At 54.4% G+C, this 17,200-nt stretch overlaps 2 protein-coding genes across 20 annotated transcripts in view; one reads left to right on the top strand and one right to left on the bottom strand.

The window, feature by feature from the left end:
- The window catches only part of Sugp2 (SURP and G-patch domain containing 2), a 25,078-nt gene extending 21,754 nt beyond the window's left edge, over window positions 1-3,324 (bottom strand). For 4 of the 16 annotated variants that reach the window (XM_076553053.1, XM_015988919.3, XM_076553061.1 and 1 more), the window contains exons 1-2: window positions 2,876-3,050; window positions 829-951 (exon numbers count right to left, since the gene is read on the bottom strand). In XM_076553053.1, coding sequence (XP_076409168.1) covers window positions 829-940 — 112 coding nt within the window. In that variant the 5' untranslated portion in view covers window positions 941-951; window positions 2,876-3,050. The other 12 variants (XM_076553055.1, XM_076553062.1, XM_076553066.1 and 9 more) reach the window with 8 other exon arrangements.
- Window positions 3,095-17,200, top strand: Armc6 (armadillo repeat containing 6). 4 transcript variants are annotated; one of them, XM_076553070.1, is made up of 8 exons: window positions 3,095-3,116; window positions 6,778-6,900; window positions 8,885-8,967; window positions 11,499-12,072; window positions 13,943-14,088; window positions 14,935-15,066; window positions 15,335-15,472; window positions 16,519-17,200. In XM_076553070.1, exons 2-8 carry the CDS (start codon window positions 6,780-6,782, stop codon window positions 16,729-16,731), a joined length of 1,407 nt encoding a protein of 468 aa, XP_076409185.1. In that variant the 5' UTR covers window positions 3,095-3,116; window positions 6,778-6,779; the 3' UTR covers window positions 16,732-17,200. The 4 variants fall into 4 exon arrangements, with proteins under 4 accessions (XP_076409185.1, XP_006995523.3, XP_076409183.1 ...); XM_006995461.4 differs by lacking the exon at window positions 3,095-3,116 and adding an exon at window positions 3,260-3,395; XM_076553068.1 differs by lacking the exon at window positions 3,095-3,116 and adding an exon at window positions 3,389-3,878.

Genomic DNA, 17,200 nt, shown 5'->3' with positions numbered 1-17,200 from the left:
CCTCACCAGCCTTCTTGAGGAAATTACGATGTGATGTGTGGAGGCTGGGGAGATGGTTCAGTACAAGCAAGAGGACCCAAGTTCAAGTTCCTACCACCCATAAAAAGCCAGGCATGGCTGTACATAGCTGCAACCCCAGCACTGAGAGACAGAGCCTTGAAAGGGGGACAGTCTTAAAAGCTACAAAGCTTACACTAGAGAACTAATCAACCTAAAATCTCCTCTGTTTTTGTAACAATGACAAATCTTAACGTTTTCAGTAAGTTTATGAGTTTGTGTTGGACTACATCTATAGTGATCCACAAGCTGTGGTTTAGATATGCCTGCAAGAACTAAGATTCCAGTCCCAGCCAATTTGCTGGAGACGAGGCAGAGTGTTAAAGGGGGACAGCTGTTGAGATGGCTCAGGGAGTCAAGGCACTTGCCCCAAGCCTGAAGGACAACTGAGTTTGACCCTGGAACCCAGTCAACTTTTGTAAGCTGTCCTCTGACCTCTGCATGCAAATGCATGTGTACACACGCGCACACACACACACACACACACACACGCAGGAACCCTTCTGTAGAGGCTAGTGGCAGAGTACGTATGTTAGCATGAGTAAGGCTTGGATTATCCCCAACACCAACACTCTCAAAGTCTTCCGTGGCAGGGCATCTGGCTGACGTGCTCTATGTACCAGAAATAGCACCTCCTGCACACTGATTTAACTGGCAGGTGGGCCACAAGAAAGTAATCTCCTCCCGACAAATCCAGCAAAGATCAGAGTAGCTTGGCTTGCACCCAGAGCATTATAATCCAATGTGGCCCTCCTAAGCATCTTAACTTACCTTGAGCTTTAAGCTGGAGAGCTTCGCCAACAGCTTCAGAATCCCCATACCGTTTAGATTTCTCCTGTAATACGGTGTCCAAAGATTCCTGTGCCATCCGCCTTGCCGCCATGTTTCTCTCTCCTACAGTGAGAGAAGCCACACTAATCAAGACAGCTTGCCCCAGGGCAAAAACCACTACCAAAAAAGGGTAACAGAACTGGAAGAATGGCCTGGAAAAAAGGTATTTGGGAAAAGTGTGACCACCCAGACTTCCGTTTGGAAAAGGGCTTCCCAGAGCTCACTTCACCCTGAGAACCCTCTGGATGAGTGAATGACATTTTCACAAGGGGACGATGCGCTACAACTTTGCACTCTGAGCTAGTCTTAGTACAAGAGCTCCGAGTCTTTCAGGACAGAAGGAGCTGGGTGTGGTCCTGCAGGCCACTGATGCCAGCACTTACGAGGCTGAGGCAATGGGATGTCCAGATCCAGGCCAGCCAAGACTACACAGTGAGAACCCGCAAAAAGGGCTGAGGGACTGGAGAGGCAGCTCAGTGGTTAAGAGTGTCTGCCCACGTTGGGCACCCAACAATTACATACAACTCCAGTTCTAGGGGATCTGACAACCTCGTTTGGCTTCCACCTACCCACCTGCCTCTACCCAGCACGATAAATAAAATCTTTTTAAAAAGGGGGGAGGGGTGGAACTGAGATGGTTCAGTAAGGGGCCAAGCCTGACGGCCTGAGTGCAACCTGTCACCTGACGAGTTGTCTTCCGATTTCTACCCATGTCTGGCAAACAGGTACCCAGAAATACACAAAATTAGGAGAAAAAAGTGGGGCACAAGGACACATGTACCTGTAATCTCAGTGCTGAGTTAGAGGAGTAAGGAGGATCCCTGGAGCTTGGTGGCCAGTCAGACTAGCCAATCCATATGCGGACGTCAACTTCTGCCCTCCCCCCCCCCAAGAAAAGACCTAGTGGTATGCATGTGTAACCCCCAATATTTGGAAGGCTGAGCAACAGGGTTGCAAGTTTAAAGCCTGTGTGGGCTACCTGTTCCAGGCCAGCACATTCTACACAGCAAAACCCAGTTTTGTGTGTGCACGGTTTTCTTTTTTTGCTACTACACGAGAGTAGTCCATGCTGGCACTGGCACTGAACTCTGATCCTCCTGCTTCTGCCAAGTACTAGGATTACCGGTGTGCATTGCCGTGGAGACCCTGTCTTTTTATTTTATTTTTTACGTGTGTGTGTGTGTGTGTGTGTGTGTGTGTGTGTGTGTGTGTGTGTGAGGGTAGAGTAGAGGGGATCCAGATATGATCTACCCACATATTGTTCTCTGAATGGCCTCAAACTTAACATGTAAACTAGGCTGGCATCCAAAGTGAGTGTTCCTCCTGTCTCTGCCTCCTGAGCACTGGGATTACAGGTGTGAGCCGTCACACTCAGCTTGAGACCCTGTCTTTAAAAAAAAAAAAAAAAAGGGAAGAAAGAAAAAGACGTCAGGAGAAAAGCAGACTTCAAGAAGCGAACTTCAAGAAGCGAAGCAACCAAGGTCAGGTACCTTGTTCTGAACCAACAGGGCACTCACTGGGAATGAGGACACACTCTATAAGTAGGAAATAATAGGCAGCATTTGTATCAGTGACAGCCTGCGTCACGACACTTCCAAATTCAAGAGACAAGCCTGCCTTCTGGTCGTCTCTGTAACGATCATCCAGTTTCCCCACGCCCCCGAAAAACCACAGGGCGGCCCTTGCTGTCGCTGGGTGAGGAGCAGGGCCTCGGGGTCGGGCGGTCCTGAGATCTAACCAAGGCCCCAGTCTGTCTGCACCTCACTTTTCCCATCTATGGGATGGGCAGCCACGGAGGCTGCAGCGGCTGCCAGCAGCTGGAGGCCCGGCGCCGACCCCGTTCGCCCCCGGCCCGCCCGGCCGGCTGCGAGCTGCAGCAGAATGAATGGACGCGAGCCCGGCCGCGGAACGCGCTCGCCCCGGGGCCACCCGGGGGCCGCCCTGCCCCGGGGCCCGCCCTCCCCGGTCGCCAGGGCCCAGGCCTCACCCCGAGCGGTGCCGCCCCCGCCGCAGCCTCAGGCTCCGTACCCGCCGCCTCGAGAGGCGGGGAGATGCAAATCAGCCAACGGTTTCCGCAGCGCCGAGCTGCGCAGGCGCAAGCCGCCGCCTCGCCGCGGTGCGCAAGCGCGGGCTGCCACCGCCTAGGCCCTCACGCGCAGGCGTCGACGGCAGCCCTCGAGGCTCTCGCGCAGGCGCGCTGCTCGCTCCTTAGGGCGGAGGCTGCCGAGGTGGGGACTGTGTCCCTTTTGAGGGCAGCGATAGGCAGAAGCAGCGCGGGAGAGCGGTGAGGGCTCCAGGCCCACGTGTACTCTGTGGCTCCCTTCGCTTTACCTGCGGCCGTGGTCGCCCTTGTTGCCCCGGGAGGGAGCCTCTCGGCGGAGGGACGCCGAGGCGAGGCGGCGCCTCTGCGCTTGCGCGCATACGGTGGCCGGAAGGCGCCAAAGGCGGAGCCTCGGGCGGCAACCGCGAGCCCCCCCCTCCCCCCCCCACGTGGCCGTGTAGACCCGGTGAGGAACGCCGGCCGCCTGGTCCTGCGGTGGGAGCGGAGGGGAGTGGGCGGCGCGGGGTCGGGCTGGTGGTGTCTGCGCGACCCTCGGGGACTTGGTTTGGTGGAAGGAGAGGATCGGACTGAAGATTCTTGGGGACCAAATGCCTCGCCTCTCCGGGGTGCACGCTCCTTTCTTTGATACTGTGCATAGGTGCTGCAGCTGCGGGCTGAGTACCTGCTGCGTGTCCCGTTGCATGCTAGGCAGGAGAGCGAGGAGGACAGGGCGTGCAAGACTGTCAGTGTGGCTCTGGGCTCGGGGGACCAAGGTCCTGCTGTGGATATAATGGTGATGGAGCAGGCGTGGTTGGTGCCGCTGTCATTCCTGCTCGAGGGAGGCAGAGGCAGAAGTACCGCTATGAGTTCGAGACCGGCCTCGGCTACGCAGCCAGACCGACTTTTAGAATAAAAACGACCAAACGAAACAGCAAGAACAGGCGTCGTGGTGAGCTCGAGACGCGGAGGCAGGAAGACTCCTGCGAGTTCCATACCAGTTTGGGCTGTGTAGCCAGACCCTGCCTCAAAAACAGCAGATAAACCAGGGGTTTGTCGGAAGAGTCTGGAGGATCCGGAGTTCAAATATAGCTTTAGCTACAAAGCAAGTTAGAAGACAGTCAGCTCTACATAAGGCCCTGTCTTATAGAAAACAAAACGGAGGAAGTATTGAATGGGAGAGTGGGGCTGCTTGAACCAGTGTGTTTTTAATTTTTTTAGTTGTTTTTGTTTGTTTGTTTTTGTTTTTTGAGACAGTGTCTTACTGTGTAGATCAGGCTGGTCTGGAATTCACAGAGGTCCACCACTTCTGTCTCCAGCGTGCTGGAATTAGGTTGGCTTGTTTGTTTGTTTGTTGTTATTTTTCAAGACGTGGTTTCTCTGTAGCCCTGGCTGCCCTGGAACTTGCTCTGTAGACCAGGCTGGCCTTGAACTCAGATTAGCCTGCCTCTGGTTTACTTGTGCTTTAATAATAATAATAATAATAATAATAATAATAATAATATTTAAAGTTGTTTTTAATATTATCATTTGTGTTTATGTTATTATTTGTGTGTGTGTGTGTGTGTGTGTGTGTGTGTGTGTGTGTGTGTGTGTGTGTGCTCAAGCACCCAGGAAAGCCAGAAGAGGGTATCGGATCTCCTGTGCTGGAGTTACAGGTGTCTGAACTGCCAGATGTGTGTGCTGGAAACGGAGCTCTAGTCTTCGTGATAGAGCAACATGCCCTCTTAATCTTGAGCCTTCTCTCCAGCACCTCAGCCGCCACTCTTTCTTCCAGACAGCGTCTCCCTCTGTAGCCCAGGCTGGAGCTTGCAGTCCTCCTGCCTCGGCCTCCTCTGTGCTGGATCACAGGCGTGTACCATGAGGCTCGGCTAGCCACACATACCACAGTGCATGTGTGAATTTTAAAGTTTATTTTCATACATTCATTTACTCTGTGTGTGTGTCATATACACTGAGACCCACATGTAGAGATGAGAGGACTTGGGGGGTCAGTTCTCTCCTTTCACTGTGTAGGTTGCAGGGGTGGGCTTTTGTTTTTCTGAGACAGCCTCCTGTAGCCCAGGCTGAGCTTGAACTCTGACCCCACAGAGTCAGCGCTGAGACGACAGGTGTACCACCACACTGACCAATTGATGATTCTAGAGGAAGAGGCAGATGTCAGTTGTTACAGAGAGCACTGTCAGGAAAGCTTGATAACATTGATGATGGACTGTGTGTTAGAAAACAGCGTTCGGGCCAGGGAGGTGGCCGTCAGGTTAGAGTGCTGACCCCCAAACCTGGTGACCTGAGTTCAGCCCTCAGGACCCCGTGTGGGAGAGAACCAACAGTCACAAGTTGTTCTCTGGCCTCTGCATGTGCACACAGCAAATGCAAGCCAGCACTTACACATGGATAAAATGCAGTTTTTAAAATTTTAAATTAACTAGTATTAGAGAGCAGTCGGGCTTGGTGGCGGAACATGTTAGCATGCATGAGACCCTGGCCACTGTCCCCAGCACTGCCACATAACATTGTCATCTGTTGTATTTTGTTTACACCTTGATATATAAGTGAATGCCTTTTCCCCCATCTTTGGTGGATTGTTTATTGAGGTCAGGTTTCATGTAGCCTAGGTTAGCCTGGAACTCACTGTGTAGCCCAGGCTGGTCTTAAACTCCAGGTCCTCCTCCCTCAGCATTTCCTGTGAGGCCTCCTCAGTGTAAGCTACTGTGTAAGGCTGTCTTTGTGCCCAGTTACATAGAAACTTGTACTTAACTGTGAGGTAGGGTGAGATTCAGGGGCCAGTGAGACGGCACAGCGGGTGAAGGGGCTTGCTGCTCAGCCTGCCAACCTGAGTTCAATCCCCAGAGCCCACATGGTGGAGGGGAAGAATCGACAGCTGAATGCTGCTCTCCAGTCCCACGTCTGTGCCAGGGTTATATCTGCCCTCCCCACACAAATAATGTTGTAAGAAACAGACATGATCATTTTCTTCCTTTTCTTTTTTCTTTTAATTTAGCTGAAAGCCACGTTTGTTTTGAGATAGGGTCTCACTGTGTAGCCCCAGCAGGCCTGGACCTCTGTATGTGGACAAGGCTGTCCTGGAACTCCCAGAGACCCACCTGCCTGTGCTTCCAAGTGCTAGGGTGACAGCCTGAGTTCTGCACTTTTAGAAGCTCTGAGGAGCCAGGTGGTGGTGGCGGTGGCCCACGCCTTTAATCCCAGCACTCAGGAGGCAGAGGCAGACAGATCTCTGAGTTTGAGGCCAGCCTGGTCTATAGAGTAAGTTCCAGGACAGCCAGGGCTACACAGAGAAACCCTGTCTTGAAAAAATTAGAAAATAAGCTCTGAGAAGAGGTGAGGGTGATGTAGGTGAGAAGAGCATTTTCATGGTTGTCATTGTGGCCTGGCAGACTGCCTCAAGTGGCCTTTTCTTCTTTTTTCTTTTATGCTTTATTCATTTTATTTTGTGTGTGTGGGCCTGCAAATACCATGGCCTGAAAAAAAAGTCAGAGGACAGCTTTTGGGAGTCCATTCTCTCGACCATGTTGGTTCTTAGGATTGAGCTCAGGTCTTCAGGCTTCATAGCAAGGTCCTTTACCCGCTGAGCCATCCTACCGTCAGGTCTTGTCTTTTTCTTTTTGGCTTTTTGAGAGGGGGCCTCACTATGTAGCTCCCAGGTTGGCCTCCCGCCGTCCAGGACCCTTCTGTCTCCGCCTCTCTAGTGCCGCCGTCCAGGACCCTTCTGTCGCCGCCTCCCTAGTGCCGCTGTCCAGGCGTGCCCAGGTGGCATTTTCACCACTAGGGTAGCCAAACCCTCTGTTGCCTGCTGTCTCCTGACCAGATGTTCCTTTCCACTCGGCATGCAGAGATGGCTTCCAAGCGCATCACACAGGAAACCTTCGATGCCGCAGTGCAGGAGAACATTGAGGAGTTTGAGATGGGTGCGGAGGAGGCCGTTCGAGAAGCCGTGGAGCAGTTTGAATCACAAGGTAAGGTGGTGAGCTCAGTACTGGCTCTCAGAGGCCACAGCCCTCGGCCTGACATAACGGGGGTGCTACTGACCCCATCCCTGCCTGTGTCCGTGAATCACCAGTACCCCGCTTCACCGTAGAACCGCATGGAGGGGATAGCGTGGTAGGGCTACAGGGTGACGTGGTGGTGCTAGTCGGCTTTGGAGACTGAGCCACATGGCAAGGAGCAGGGGTTCAAGGTGAGTGTGACCACGTGTGTGCCGGGCCGCTGGTGGAGGCTGGGTGCTAGACATGAGCACACCCCATTTCCTCTCATCTCCAGCCTCAGTCTTGCTCTCCACTGGACCAGGGGGGTCAGCCGGAAGTTAAGATAGAATGTCTGCTCCAGAGCACAGAAATGGGGTGCCCTGTGGGCAGTCGGGTAGACACTGGGGCATGGCTGGAGAGGCTACTCACTCGCTGACTTGCTGAGTCTGCCCTGAGTTTGTCCCCAGAACCCACGTCAAAAAAAATGACAGAGTGTGTTTGTTTTTGTTTCTTTTCGGGGGGAGGCGCCTAGGTTTTTTTGTTTATTTGGTTTTTGGTTTGGTTTGGTTTGGTTTTTGAGACAGGATTTTTCTCTCTATATCCCTAGCTGTTCTGGAACTCACTCAGTAGACCAGGCTGCCTGACACTCACAGAGGTCCACTTGCATCTGCCTCCTGAGTGCTGGGATTAAAGCCATGCACACCAGACCACACCCACCTCCCCAGCCCCACAATGGGGTATGTTTGTAATCCTAACACTGAGAGGTGGAGACAGGTGGATTTCTGGGGCTTGCTGGCCGGCCAGTTTAGCCTAATTGGTGAGCTCCAGGTTCCAATGAGACCCTGTCTCTAAAAGAAGGATTACAGCTCCTAAGGAATGATGCCTGAGTTGGACCTTGGGCCTCCATGACCCTTGCACAGGAACACCCCCCTATATGACCATACACCCACCCCCCGCATGACCATCTACACACATACACACACCCCACATGACCATCTACACACATACACACACCCCCATGACCATCTACACACATGAACACCCCCACATGACCATCTACACACATACACACACCCCCATGACCATCTACACACATACACACACCCCTACATGACCATTCACACACATGAACACCCCCCCATGACCATCCACACACATGAACACCTGCATACACAGAAACACCCATACAGTTTTCAACAAAACACAGCATGGTGGTACATGTCTGTGATCCCAGCTCTTCCTTATCTTTATTATTGTTTAGTTTTTTTGTTGTTTTTTTTTTAAGACTGATTCATGTAGCCTAGGCTAGCCTCTTACTCATTATGTAGGTAAGGCTAGCTTAAACACTGATCCTCCTGCCTCCATTTTCCAGTGTAGAGATAACAAGTGTGAACCACTACTGCCAGCTCACTTCAGTGCTGGGGAGCTCAAAACACTTACCCTCTGGCTGATGTGGTGACACAATCTCTTGATCCCAGCATTTGGGAGACAGAAGAATGTAGACCTCTGAGTTTGAGGCTAGCCTAGTCTACATAGTAAGACTCTATCTCAAAAACAAACAAACAAACCTCCTAAACTACACACACACACACACACACACACACACACACACACACACACACACACACACATGCAAGCAAGAAGTACCTACCACAGAAGGGACGCCTTTGGGGCCTCAGGAGGCAGAGGTACCGATGGGACCGGTAGGGGTTCGAGTTCAAAGGGAGAAGCTCTGTGGGGTCCCCTCCCCATCGTCTGCCAGGCAGAATCTCCCACCTTACTACGCAGACGCAGCACGTGTGGCGTGGCCTTGCTTAGCAGTGTCACACACGTGCTCTGCAGTCTGGCTGGCCTGTGCAGCAGAGGGGCTGTTGGGAAGAACCCTGGAAGCAAGCGTTCAGCAGGGCCCTCCTAACCTGCGGGACTTGAGGGTAGGTGTCGCCCGTCTCCAGAAGCCCCATCTTCCTCTCTGCAGGGGTTGATCTGAGCAACATCGTGAAGGCCGCCCCGAAGGCGTCCTTGGACAGCCTCCAGGAGCCCACCCACGATGTCCTGCAGGTAGGAGCAGCTGCCTCCCTCATCGCTGGGGTGGTCTGGAGGGTCTCTGCCTCCCTCATCGCTGGGATGGTCTGGAGGGTCTCTGCCTCCCTCATCGCTGGGATGGTCTGGAGGGTCTCTGCCTCCCTCATCGCTGGGATGGTCTGGAGGGTCTCTGCCTCCCTCATCGCTGGGATGGTCTGGAGGGTCTCTGCCTCCCTCATCGCTGGGGTGGTCTGGAGGGTCTCTTCCCCATGTCCGTATGCCAGAAATCAGGGTCTGATGTTAGTGGTCTGTGTCTGCTGGTTCATCTTGTGACCATAGAGTCTACAGTCATGTGTCCCACGTCCATGTAAGGGCTGCCCAGCCTCTGGGGACAGCTGAGCTACTTTGAGGACATGTTGGAGACACACAGTGCACGTGTGATCTCACTGTCCAAGGGCCAGCTTCGTGTGGGTTCTGGGGATCTGAACTCAGATCCTTGTTCTTGCACAGCAAGTGCCCCCCACCCCCAGCCATCTCCCAGTCCTTTGAGTTTTATTAAAAACAAAAACAAAAACAAAAAAAACTCAGGGCCACATAATACAATCCTGTTCCACAACAGCAGCAAAATTCTTTGGTTTTTCATGACAGAGTTTCTCTGTTGTCCTGGAACTCACTCTGTAGACCAGGCTGGCCTCAAACTTGTAGAGATCCCCCTGCCTCTGCCTCCCGAGTGCTGGCTTAAAGGCGTGGGCCTCCACTTGATTTACAGAGGACTCTTTTGGGGGGAGCACACCTGCTGAGATGCACGTCTGGGGGTCAGAGAACAACTTTCAGCAGTTGGTTGTCTCCTTCTGCTCTGTGGACCCAGGATTAGGCTTGCAGAGGAAGCACCTTTACTCACTGAGACTGAGCCACCTCACTGGCTCCTTGGCTGTTTCAGTCTTCTGTTCCATGTAATGTGCTCTGCCAAGGTTCCTAAGGCCAGCTTGGGCAGGACTGCCGACAGCTGTCTCCGCTTGTCGTGGTAGCTGAATTCAAACCAAATCCCCTGGGCTGGTTTCGGCTGAGCCTCCCCTTCATGGGCATGTTGCCAGCAGCCTCAGGATCACTGGGCACGTTGACTTAGCCTTGGCCCATATTATGGTGCATCCTGAGGCCATGCCAGTTGCCGCTCAGACCGGCTAGCTCTGTGTTTTTCTCATAATTCCCCAGATGGTGTAGAACTGCATCTGAGAAATGTGTGTGTGATGTGATGTGGCTTCACTGGGAGTGGATGAGAGGGAGCTGTCCAGATGGGCAGGTTCTCCTTCCCCAAGCACCCTGGTCAGTTACCCTCTGCAGCGGCCCTTGCAGGGTCTCTAATGGCTTCCCACCTGCTGCTCTGACTGGGACTTCTTGGTGGCATCACGGTTAACTCCAGTGTGACTGCTCACGTGCATAGCTGCTTAGGGCACTGAGGTGGCGGCACTTCTATGTGGTGTGCGACCCGTGGTACACAGGGCTTCTAAAACTGCAGTGTGGCACAGTGATAAAGCACATGTCTAGCATGCAGGCCCTGGGTTCTAGCCCCGCTCTATTGGAAAAGAGTCAAGAGGGCTCAGTGGGAAACGGTATTGGCCACCGTGTCTGATGGCCTGAGTTCGATCCCTGGAACTGACCTGATGGAGGAGGGCCCTGATTCCCATGAGTTGTTCTCTGCTGTCTGCATGCTGCTGTGGGGTATGTGGCTGTGTTTGACATATAAGTAAAGTTTCTTTAACAAAAAATTAAAAATAAAAATTGAGGGCTGGAGATGTCTGTAACTCAGTGGTAGAGCACGTGCCGCTACATGAAGCCTTCCGCTCAATCCCCAGTTCTTAAAAAAGCAGGATCAGGAGGACTGGAGAGCCGGCTCTGCAGTTAAACCGCTGGTCCAGAGGACCCAGGTTCAGCTCCCAGCCCCCACATGGCAGCTCACAGCATCTGTAATTCCATTTCCGGGGATGTGACATCCTTTTCCGCCATCCTCGAGCATCAGGCACATAAGTGGTAGACAGACAGAAGTGCAGGCAAAACACCCATAGGGCATAAAATAACAGTCAAAGGTTTTGGTTTTTTCATTTTAATATGGTGGCTCCTATCTGGGATCCCAGCATTCTGGAAGTTGTTGCAGGAGGTTTCTGTAAGTTCAAGGCAAGGTTAAACAACATAATTTCAAGGCCAGCCTGGGCTATGTATCAAGACATAGACGCATAGAACAAGAGATGGCTCAGCAGTTAAGAGTGCTTACTGCTCTTACAGAGGACCCGGGTTCAGTTCCCAGCACCCACATTGTGCGGCTCACAACAGCCTGTAACTCCAGCTCCGAGGGATCCTATTTCCTGTTCTGGCTTCTGAGAGTATTTTCACACACACACACACACACACACACACACACACACACACACACACAAGATCCTGTCTTAAAACAGCAGTGTAGGTATAGAAATTTCCAGATGGATCTAGCCATCCTGGGCCCAGATTCTGGGGGTGAGGTTCACTGGTTCAGAGCCTAGTGGTAGCAGCTAACCCTGTGACATTCTCTGCAGGCTCTCAGTGATCTGCAGGAGTCCCTGACTGGGTCTCGGCCCCAGGAGGTGTCAGCCCACCTTGCCCGCTTCTGCGACCAGTGCAGGCAGCAGAAGGCCAGCCGCTACCTGGCCGCCCAGAAGGGGGCCTACCCAGTCCTGCTGGCCGCCTGGCAGCTCGCTGCCACGAGCGACCAAGGCCTTCTGCTCCAGGCTCTCAATGCTCTGGCTGTGCTGACTGATGGCCAGCCTGATCTCCTAGATGCCCAGGGCCTGCAGCTGCTCGTGGCCACGCTGGCACAGAATGCTGCCAACACCGAGCTCACCTGCTGTGGGCTCCGCTGCGTGCGCCATGCCTGCCTGAAACATGAACAGAATCGGCAGGGTCTGGTGAAAGCTGGAGTGCTGCCCCTGCTGACTGCTGCTATCACACGGCATGGCCAGCATGCCGATGTGGTCAGGGAGGCCTGCTGGGCCTTGCGGGTCATGACCTTCGATGACGATATCCGAGTGCCCTTTGGCCATGCCCATGAGCATGCCAAGATGATTGTTCAGGAGAACAGAGGCCTGAAGGTGCTCATTGAGGCTGCCAGAGGTAAGAGCAGCATTGGTAAGAGTGGGGTGGGTGTGCTGAGAGGGTGGCCCAATTATAGAGCCCTGCCTAGAATCCCCCAGGAGGGGCTGGGGGCGTGGTCATGGTGGAGCCCCGCCTAGACTCCCCAGTGAGGGGCTGGGGGCGTGGTCAGGGGTGGAGCCCTGCCTAGAATCTGCCAGGAGGGGCTGGGGGCGTGGTCAGGGTGGAGCCCCTGCCTAGAATCCCCAGTGAGGGGCTGGGGGCGTGGTCAGGGTGGAGCCCCTGCCTAGACTCCCCAGTGAGGGGCTGGGGGCGTGGTCAGGGTGGAGCCCCTGCCTAGAATCCCCAGTGTGGGGCTGGGGGCCCGGCTCAGAAACCTACCTGGGTACAGGATGTCCTGGGTTCATCCTCAGCGCTGTAAAATTAACAAAGCAGTCCTACACTTTTATCTATCCTCTTGTATAAGTACTTGGCACATACACGTGTCCAGCTCCAGGGGGCTGCTGAGTCAGCTGTGGGCAGTCACGCTGTTGATCTTCATACCTTAAATCTACTGCTATCTTCCAGCCTGTCCCTTTCATCCATTTGAAATGTCTGAAAGAGCTGGCTGTAGTGCACCATGGTGACACATACCTTTAATCTCAGCACTTGAGAGACAGAGACAGGTGAATTTGAGTCCATCCCAGTCTACATAGCAAGTTCTAGGCCAGCCAAAGCTACATCGTCTCAAAACAACAAAACCTGCCTGTCCCGTGACTGTAGCTCCACGGCTAGCCCTGTGCGTGGTGTTCTCACTCTGAGGGACAGGAAGGAAGGGCTGTGGCAGTCCCTGTTCACACCTCCAGAGAGGCTGAGAAATGGAGCTTGACCATCTGCAGTCGTCAGCTTCTTGAAGAATTGTTTGCATCTTCTGTGCTTGTGTGTAGCAGCCTGAATTAGGTTAGAGACAGTCCAGGAAGACAGACGGACGCGGGGCCTGTCAGCCTTGTCACTTGCTCCGCAGGGCTGTGGTGGAGCCCAGGGCCTTGCTAACATTAGTTCAGCACAAACCACTCTGCCAAGCCCAGGCCCCACCTCTAAGCTGCACCCCAGCCCCCAGGTAGAGAGGACAGCTCACATTCTGGTAGTGTGAAGGCCCCAGGGAAAACCAGATGCTCCCAGCAGCCCCAGGCAGAGTCTTTGTCCACTGAGAAGCCTCCGGTTCCCACTCACCAAAACCTGTACCTGATTGGATAAGCCCCACCCACTGCACCACACTCCTTCCTTTACTTAAAGCAATAGGATGGCAGGTTTGGTGGTGCACACTTTTAATCCCAGCACTCAGGAGGCCGAGGCAGGTGGATCTCTGTGAGTTCGAGGCCAGCCTGGGCTACAGAGTGAGATCCAGGCCAGCCAGGGCTACACAGAGAAACCCTGTCTTGAGGGAAAAAGAAAAGAAAAGTCATTCCCAGCTAGGGACCTCAAGGTCACATTAATAGTTTGACTGGCATCCCTCCTTCCCTCCCTCCCTTTCTTTCTTCCTTCCTGTTTTGCTATGAAGCCCTGGTACTAATTATGTTGACCAGGCTATCCTGGAACTCATAGAGATCCCTCTGCCCCTGCCTCAAGTGCGGGGTTAAGGTGTGTGCCATGCGCGGCCCTGGGCTTCTTTCCTTGGAGGATGCCGGGAGCAGGTCTGGCAGTTATTTGCCTCACTGTGATGGAGCAGTTTCAATAGCTGCCAGCAGGGGGCAGGGCAGGCCTAGCCAGGGCCAGTTCTCCCCTGGGATGTTGGATGGCCCCAGCCAGCCTGTGAAGTGGGGGTTCTCCCAAGACTAACGAGCTCCTTTCTGCACCTTCGTTTGTCCCTGGTCCCTCCCAACTCCAACTCTCACTTCCTGCCTCTGCACAGCGTTCCCTGACAACCCGGGAGTCCTGAGCGAGCTCTGCAGCACCCTGTCCCGCCTGGCTGTGCGGAATGAGTTCTGTCAGGAGGTCATCGACCTCGGAGGCCTTGGCATCCTTGTGACCCTGCTGGCTGACTGCAGTGACCACCAGGTGGAGCCCAAAGTTTTCCTCCTTCCCCGGGGCTCCTGCCCCTGAGGCCGCAGCTGGCCAGACTGACCCCACTGAGGAGAGGGCAGGGGTGAAAGTTCAGGTGCAGAAGGCCCGTCACACTCCCAGGGTTCTGGTCCCGCTCTTCCCCTTTTTTCTTGTTTGCTATACTGGTGAGGCTTTGAGCCTCCTGCATGCCAGCCCTCTGCCACCAAGTCATACCACAGCCCTTTTCACCCTTTTTACTCTATTTCGAAACTGGTCTTGATATTGCAATTCTTCTGCTTCAGCCTTCCAAGTACTGGGGTGACAGACTGTGTGTGTGCATGCATGCACGCATGTGTGTATGTGTGAGAGAGAGATAGGGTGAGGCAGGGTCACAAGGTCCCATGTAGTCCGAGCTGACCTTGAATTTGATCCATGTATGCTACCTTGCCCAGGCTCATTGTGGTTGGGATGGGTGCTAGAACTCAGGGCCTTGTGCATGGGGGGCAAATACACTACCAGCTGAGCCACACTGCCCAGGTCCCACTTGCACATTCTCTGCAGTGAGCAGGAGTGAGGAAATGGGAATACCGTCCTCAGTTCCGGCTGTTCGGTGCTCTCCCTGGGTCACATCTCATGCCCTACCATGTGAGTTGGATTAGGCCGATCACCCAGACTGCCCTTTCTCCGTATGGTGGGTCATGATCCTGTTGTCACAGGCTGGCCTGTGACCGTAGGATGGCCACATGTATTCAAACAGAAACAGCCGTAGAAGTTTTTCCCGCACCCCCTCCCAGCATCCAGCAAGCCTCCTTTTGCAGCTGGCACACATGCCGGGGTGACCTCGCCTTGCTGTCCACACAGGACCTCGTGAAACAAGTACTCAGCGCCCTGAGAGCTATCGCAGGCAATGACGACGTGAAGGACGCCATTGTCCGTGCAGGAGGCACAGAGTCCATTGTGGCTGCCATGACCCGGCACCTGGCCAGCCCCCAGGTACCCACCTCAGACACACATGGGCAGGATCACAGGATTGCCACCTCACTGTCAGCAAGACTAGGTGAAGGGCTGCACCCCATCAGGTTCTCTTGGGGTCAGTGCCCTCACCACCCCTGGGCACCCAGCCCGCCGCTGCTATGACACAAGCCAGAGGAGGCCCACTGAGGGGAGTTGCGGGGCATCAGGGTGGTTGGCCAGCCCTGCTAACCAGGGAGGTGGAAACCTGTCTGTTCTTCGGGCTCAGCTGCCGGTTCCCCACTCACAGGTCTGTGAGCAGAGCTGCGCGGCACTCTGCGTTCTGGCCCTGCGAAAGCCCGAGAACAGCCGGGTCATTGTGGAGGGCGGTGGAGCGCTGGCGGCCCTGCAGGCCATGAAGGCGCACCCGCAGGAGGCCGGCGTCCAGGTGAGTGTCGCTGTGCTCCCCAGGGCCTGGGACCTCAGGCTCCCTCCCTCTCCTTCTCGTTGTCTGAGCGGTGAGCCAGGTGTGGTAGCTAGGATCCCAGTCCCCAAGAAGCAGGAGGATTCCCACAAATTCAAGACCTGCCTGCCTTACAGTGAGTTTCAAGACAGCCTGGCCCTTTAGTACACATGTGCACACACAGCTCCGCCTGGGCTGTCCCATGTCTGTGTTTACCTCCTTTTCGTCTGGTTTTTGTTTTTGTTTGTTTTCTTGAGACAGGATCTAATAACCCAGACTGGCCTCCAACTTTATTGACTACAAAAACGACTTTCAACGCCTGATCTTCCTGCCTCCCCCTGCTAAATGCTGTAGTGACGGGACTGTGCCCCAACACTCATTTTGAGAACAGACCCCCAGGGCCTATTTATTACATGCTAGGCAAGCACTCTACCGACTGATCCCAGCTGCTTTTCCTTTGAACCAGGCCAGAGGCCTAGCGTGGCAGGACCGTCCATCTGGCTGTCATGTCTGACTGTCACTCCTGAATACTGTGACCGTGCTCACGGCGTCCCGATCATGTCGGGTGTTCTGAGCCACCCAGCCGTAAGGACAGTCTGTGGGAGCAACTGCTTCTCCGCAGACCCGGCTGTGGCATGTGGTGCCTGTGCATCAGGGATTTTAAGATCCACAAAGGTTCCTGAAACCGACCCAGATGGGTGACTCACTGAGAAATGAACTTTGGCACCCCTTTACCCATGGCCTCACTGTAGCATCTCCAGGGCCTGCCTCGGGATTATGGGTAGCTGTCTGCCCCAAAATCATAGTCTCCGCCCCAGATACTGTCTTGAGTGCTCACCTAGGAGATGTGGGAGATGGGGCTGAGAAGGTCATGTGAGAACATGGGGCTAGCCTGGCCCAGCGCAGCTGTCTGCCGAATGTCTCATGTTCTGAGGAGTACACTAAGGTCAGAGTGGACCCCAGCCAAGGCCCGTCCCCCCATTCACGCCCGTCCCCCCGCCCCCCCCCGTTCATGGCCCGTCTCTCTCCAGAAACAGGCTTGCATGCTGATCCGAAACCTGGTGGCCCGCAGCCAGGCCTTCGCGAAGCCCATCTTGGACCTGGGGGCGGAGGAGCTCATTCTGAGAGCCCGGGCTGCCCACCCGGACTGTGAGGATGTGGCCAAGGCTGCACTGCGGGACCTGGGCTGCCGAGTGGAACTTCGGGAACTGTGGACGGGAAAGAGGGGTGACCTGGCACCGTGACCCTGTCTCGGCGAGCTCTGACTCGAGAACATGGGAACTCTGTGCCCTGCACTCTGTCCCACCCATGCTACCCAGAGCACAAGTGTGTTCAGCAGGTCATTGGTGGGGGAGGGCAGAAGCAGCCCTTGGAGCCTGTGTCCCCACGGGCAGCCGTGATGACCTAGTGGCCCACCCCTTCCAGTGCCTTTCCCGCCCACAGTTTTTCTCAGCAGTTCTGGGGCAAAGGGCACATGGAGCTGCAACATTCTGTTGGAGTTTGGGGCCCCTGCAAGCCGGGGTCCTGACAGGTTGGCCACAGTGCTGAGGTTCAAGGCACCATGGGAGAGGCGCATCCACCAAAGGGGGCTCCCCAAGACCCACATGGGGGGAGGGGAGTGACTCCTGCAGATTGTCCACTGAACATAAATAAACTCCATTTATGCGCTGTGATGAGCGCACACGCACATAATAAATAAGTGTGATTTAAAAA

The sequence above is a fragment of the Peromyscus maniculatus genome, chromosome 17 (genome assembly GCF_049852395.1).
Source record: "Peromyscus maniculatus bairdii isolate BWxNUB_F1_BW_parent chromosome 17, HU_Pman_BW_mat_3.1, whole genome shotgun sequence".
NCBI classification, from domain to species: domain Eukaryota; kingdom Metazoa; phylum Chordata; class Mammalia; order Rodentia; family Cricetidae; genus Peromyscus; species Peromyscus maniculatus.
Note: the sequence above shows the minus strand (reverse complement) of the source record. Positions and strands in the feature narration are given on the sequence as shown.

Coding starts and splice junctions, on each gene's coding strand:
- Armc6 (XM_076553070.1), top strand. CDS start 6,780: ATGGCTTCCAAGCGCATCACACAGGAAACCTTCGATGCCGCAGTGCAG. Junction 12,073..13,942: donor GCTCATTGAGGCTGCCAGAG/GTAAGAGCAGCA, acceptor GCCTCTGCACAG/CGTTCCCTGACAACCCGGGA. Junction 14,089..14,934: donor CTGACTGCAGTGACCACCAG/GTGGAGCCCAAA, acceptor CTGTCCACACAG/GACCTCGTGAAACAAGTACT.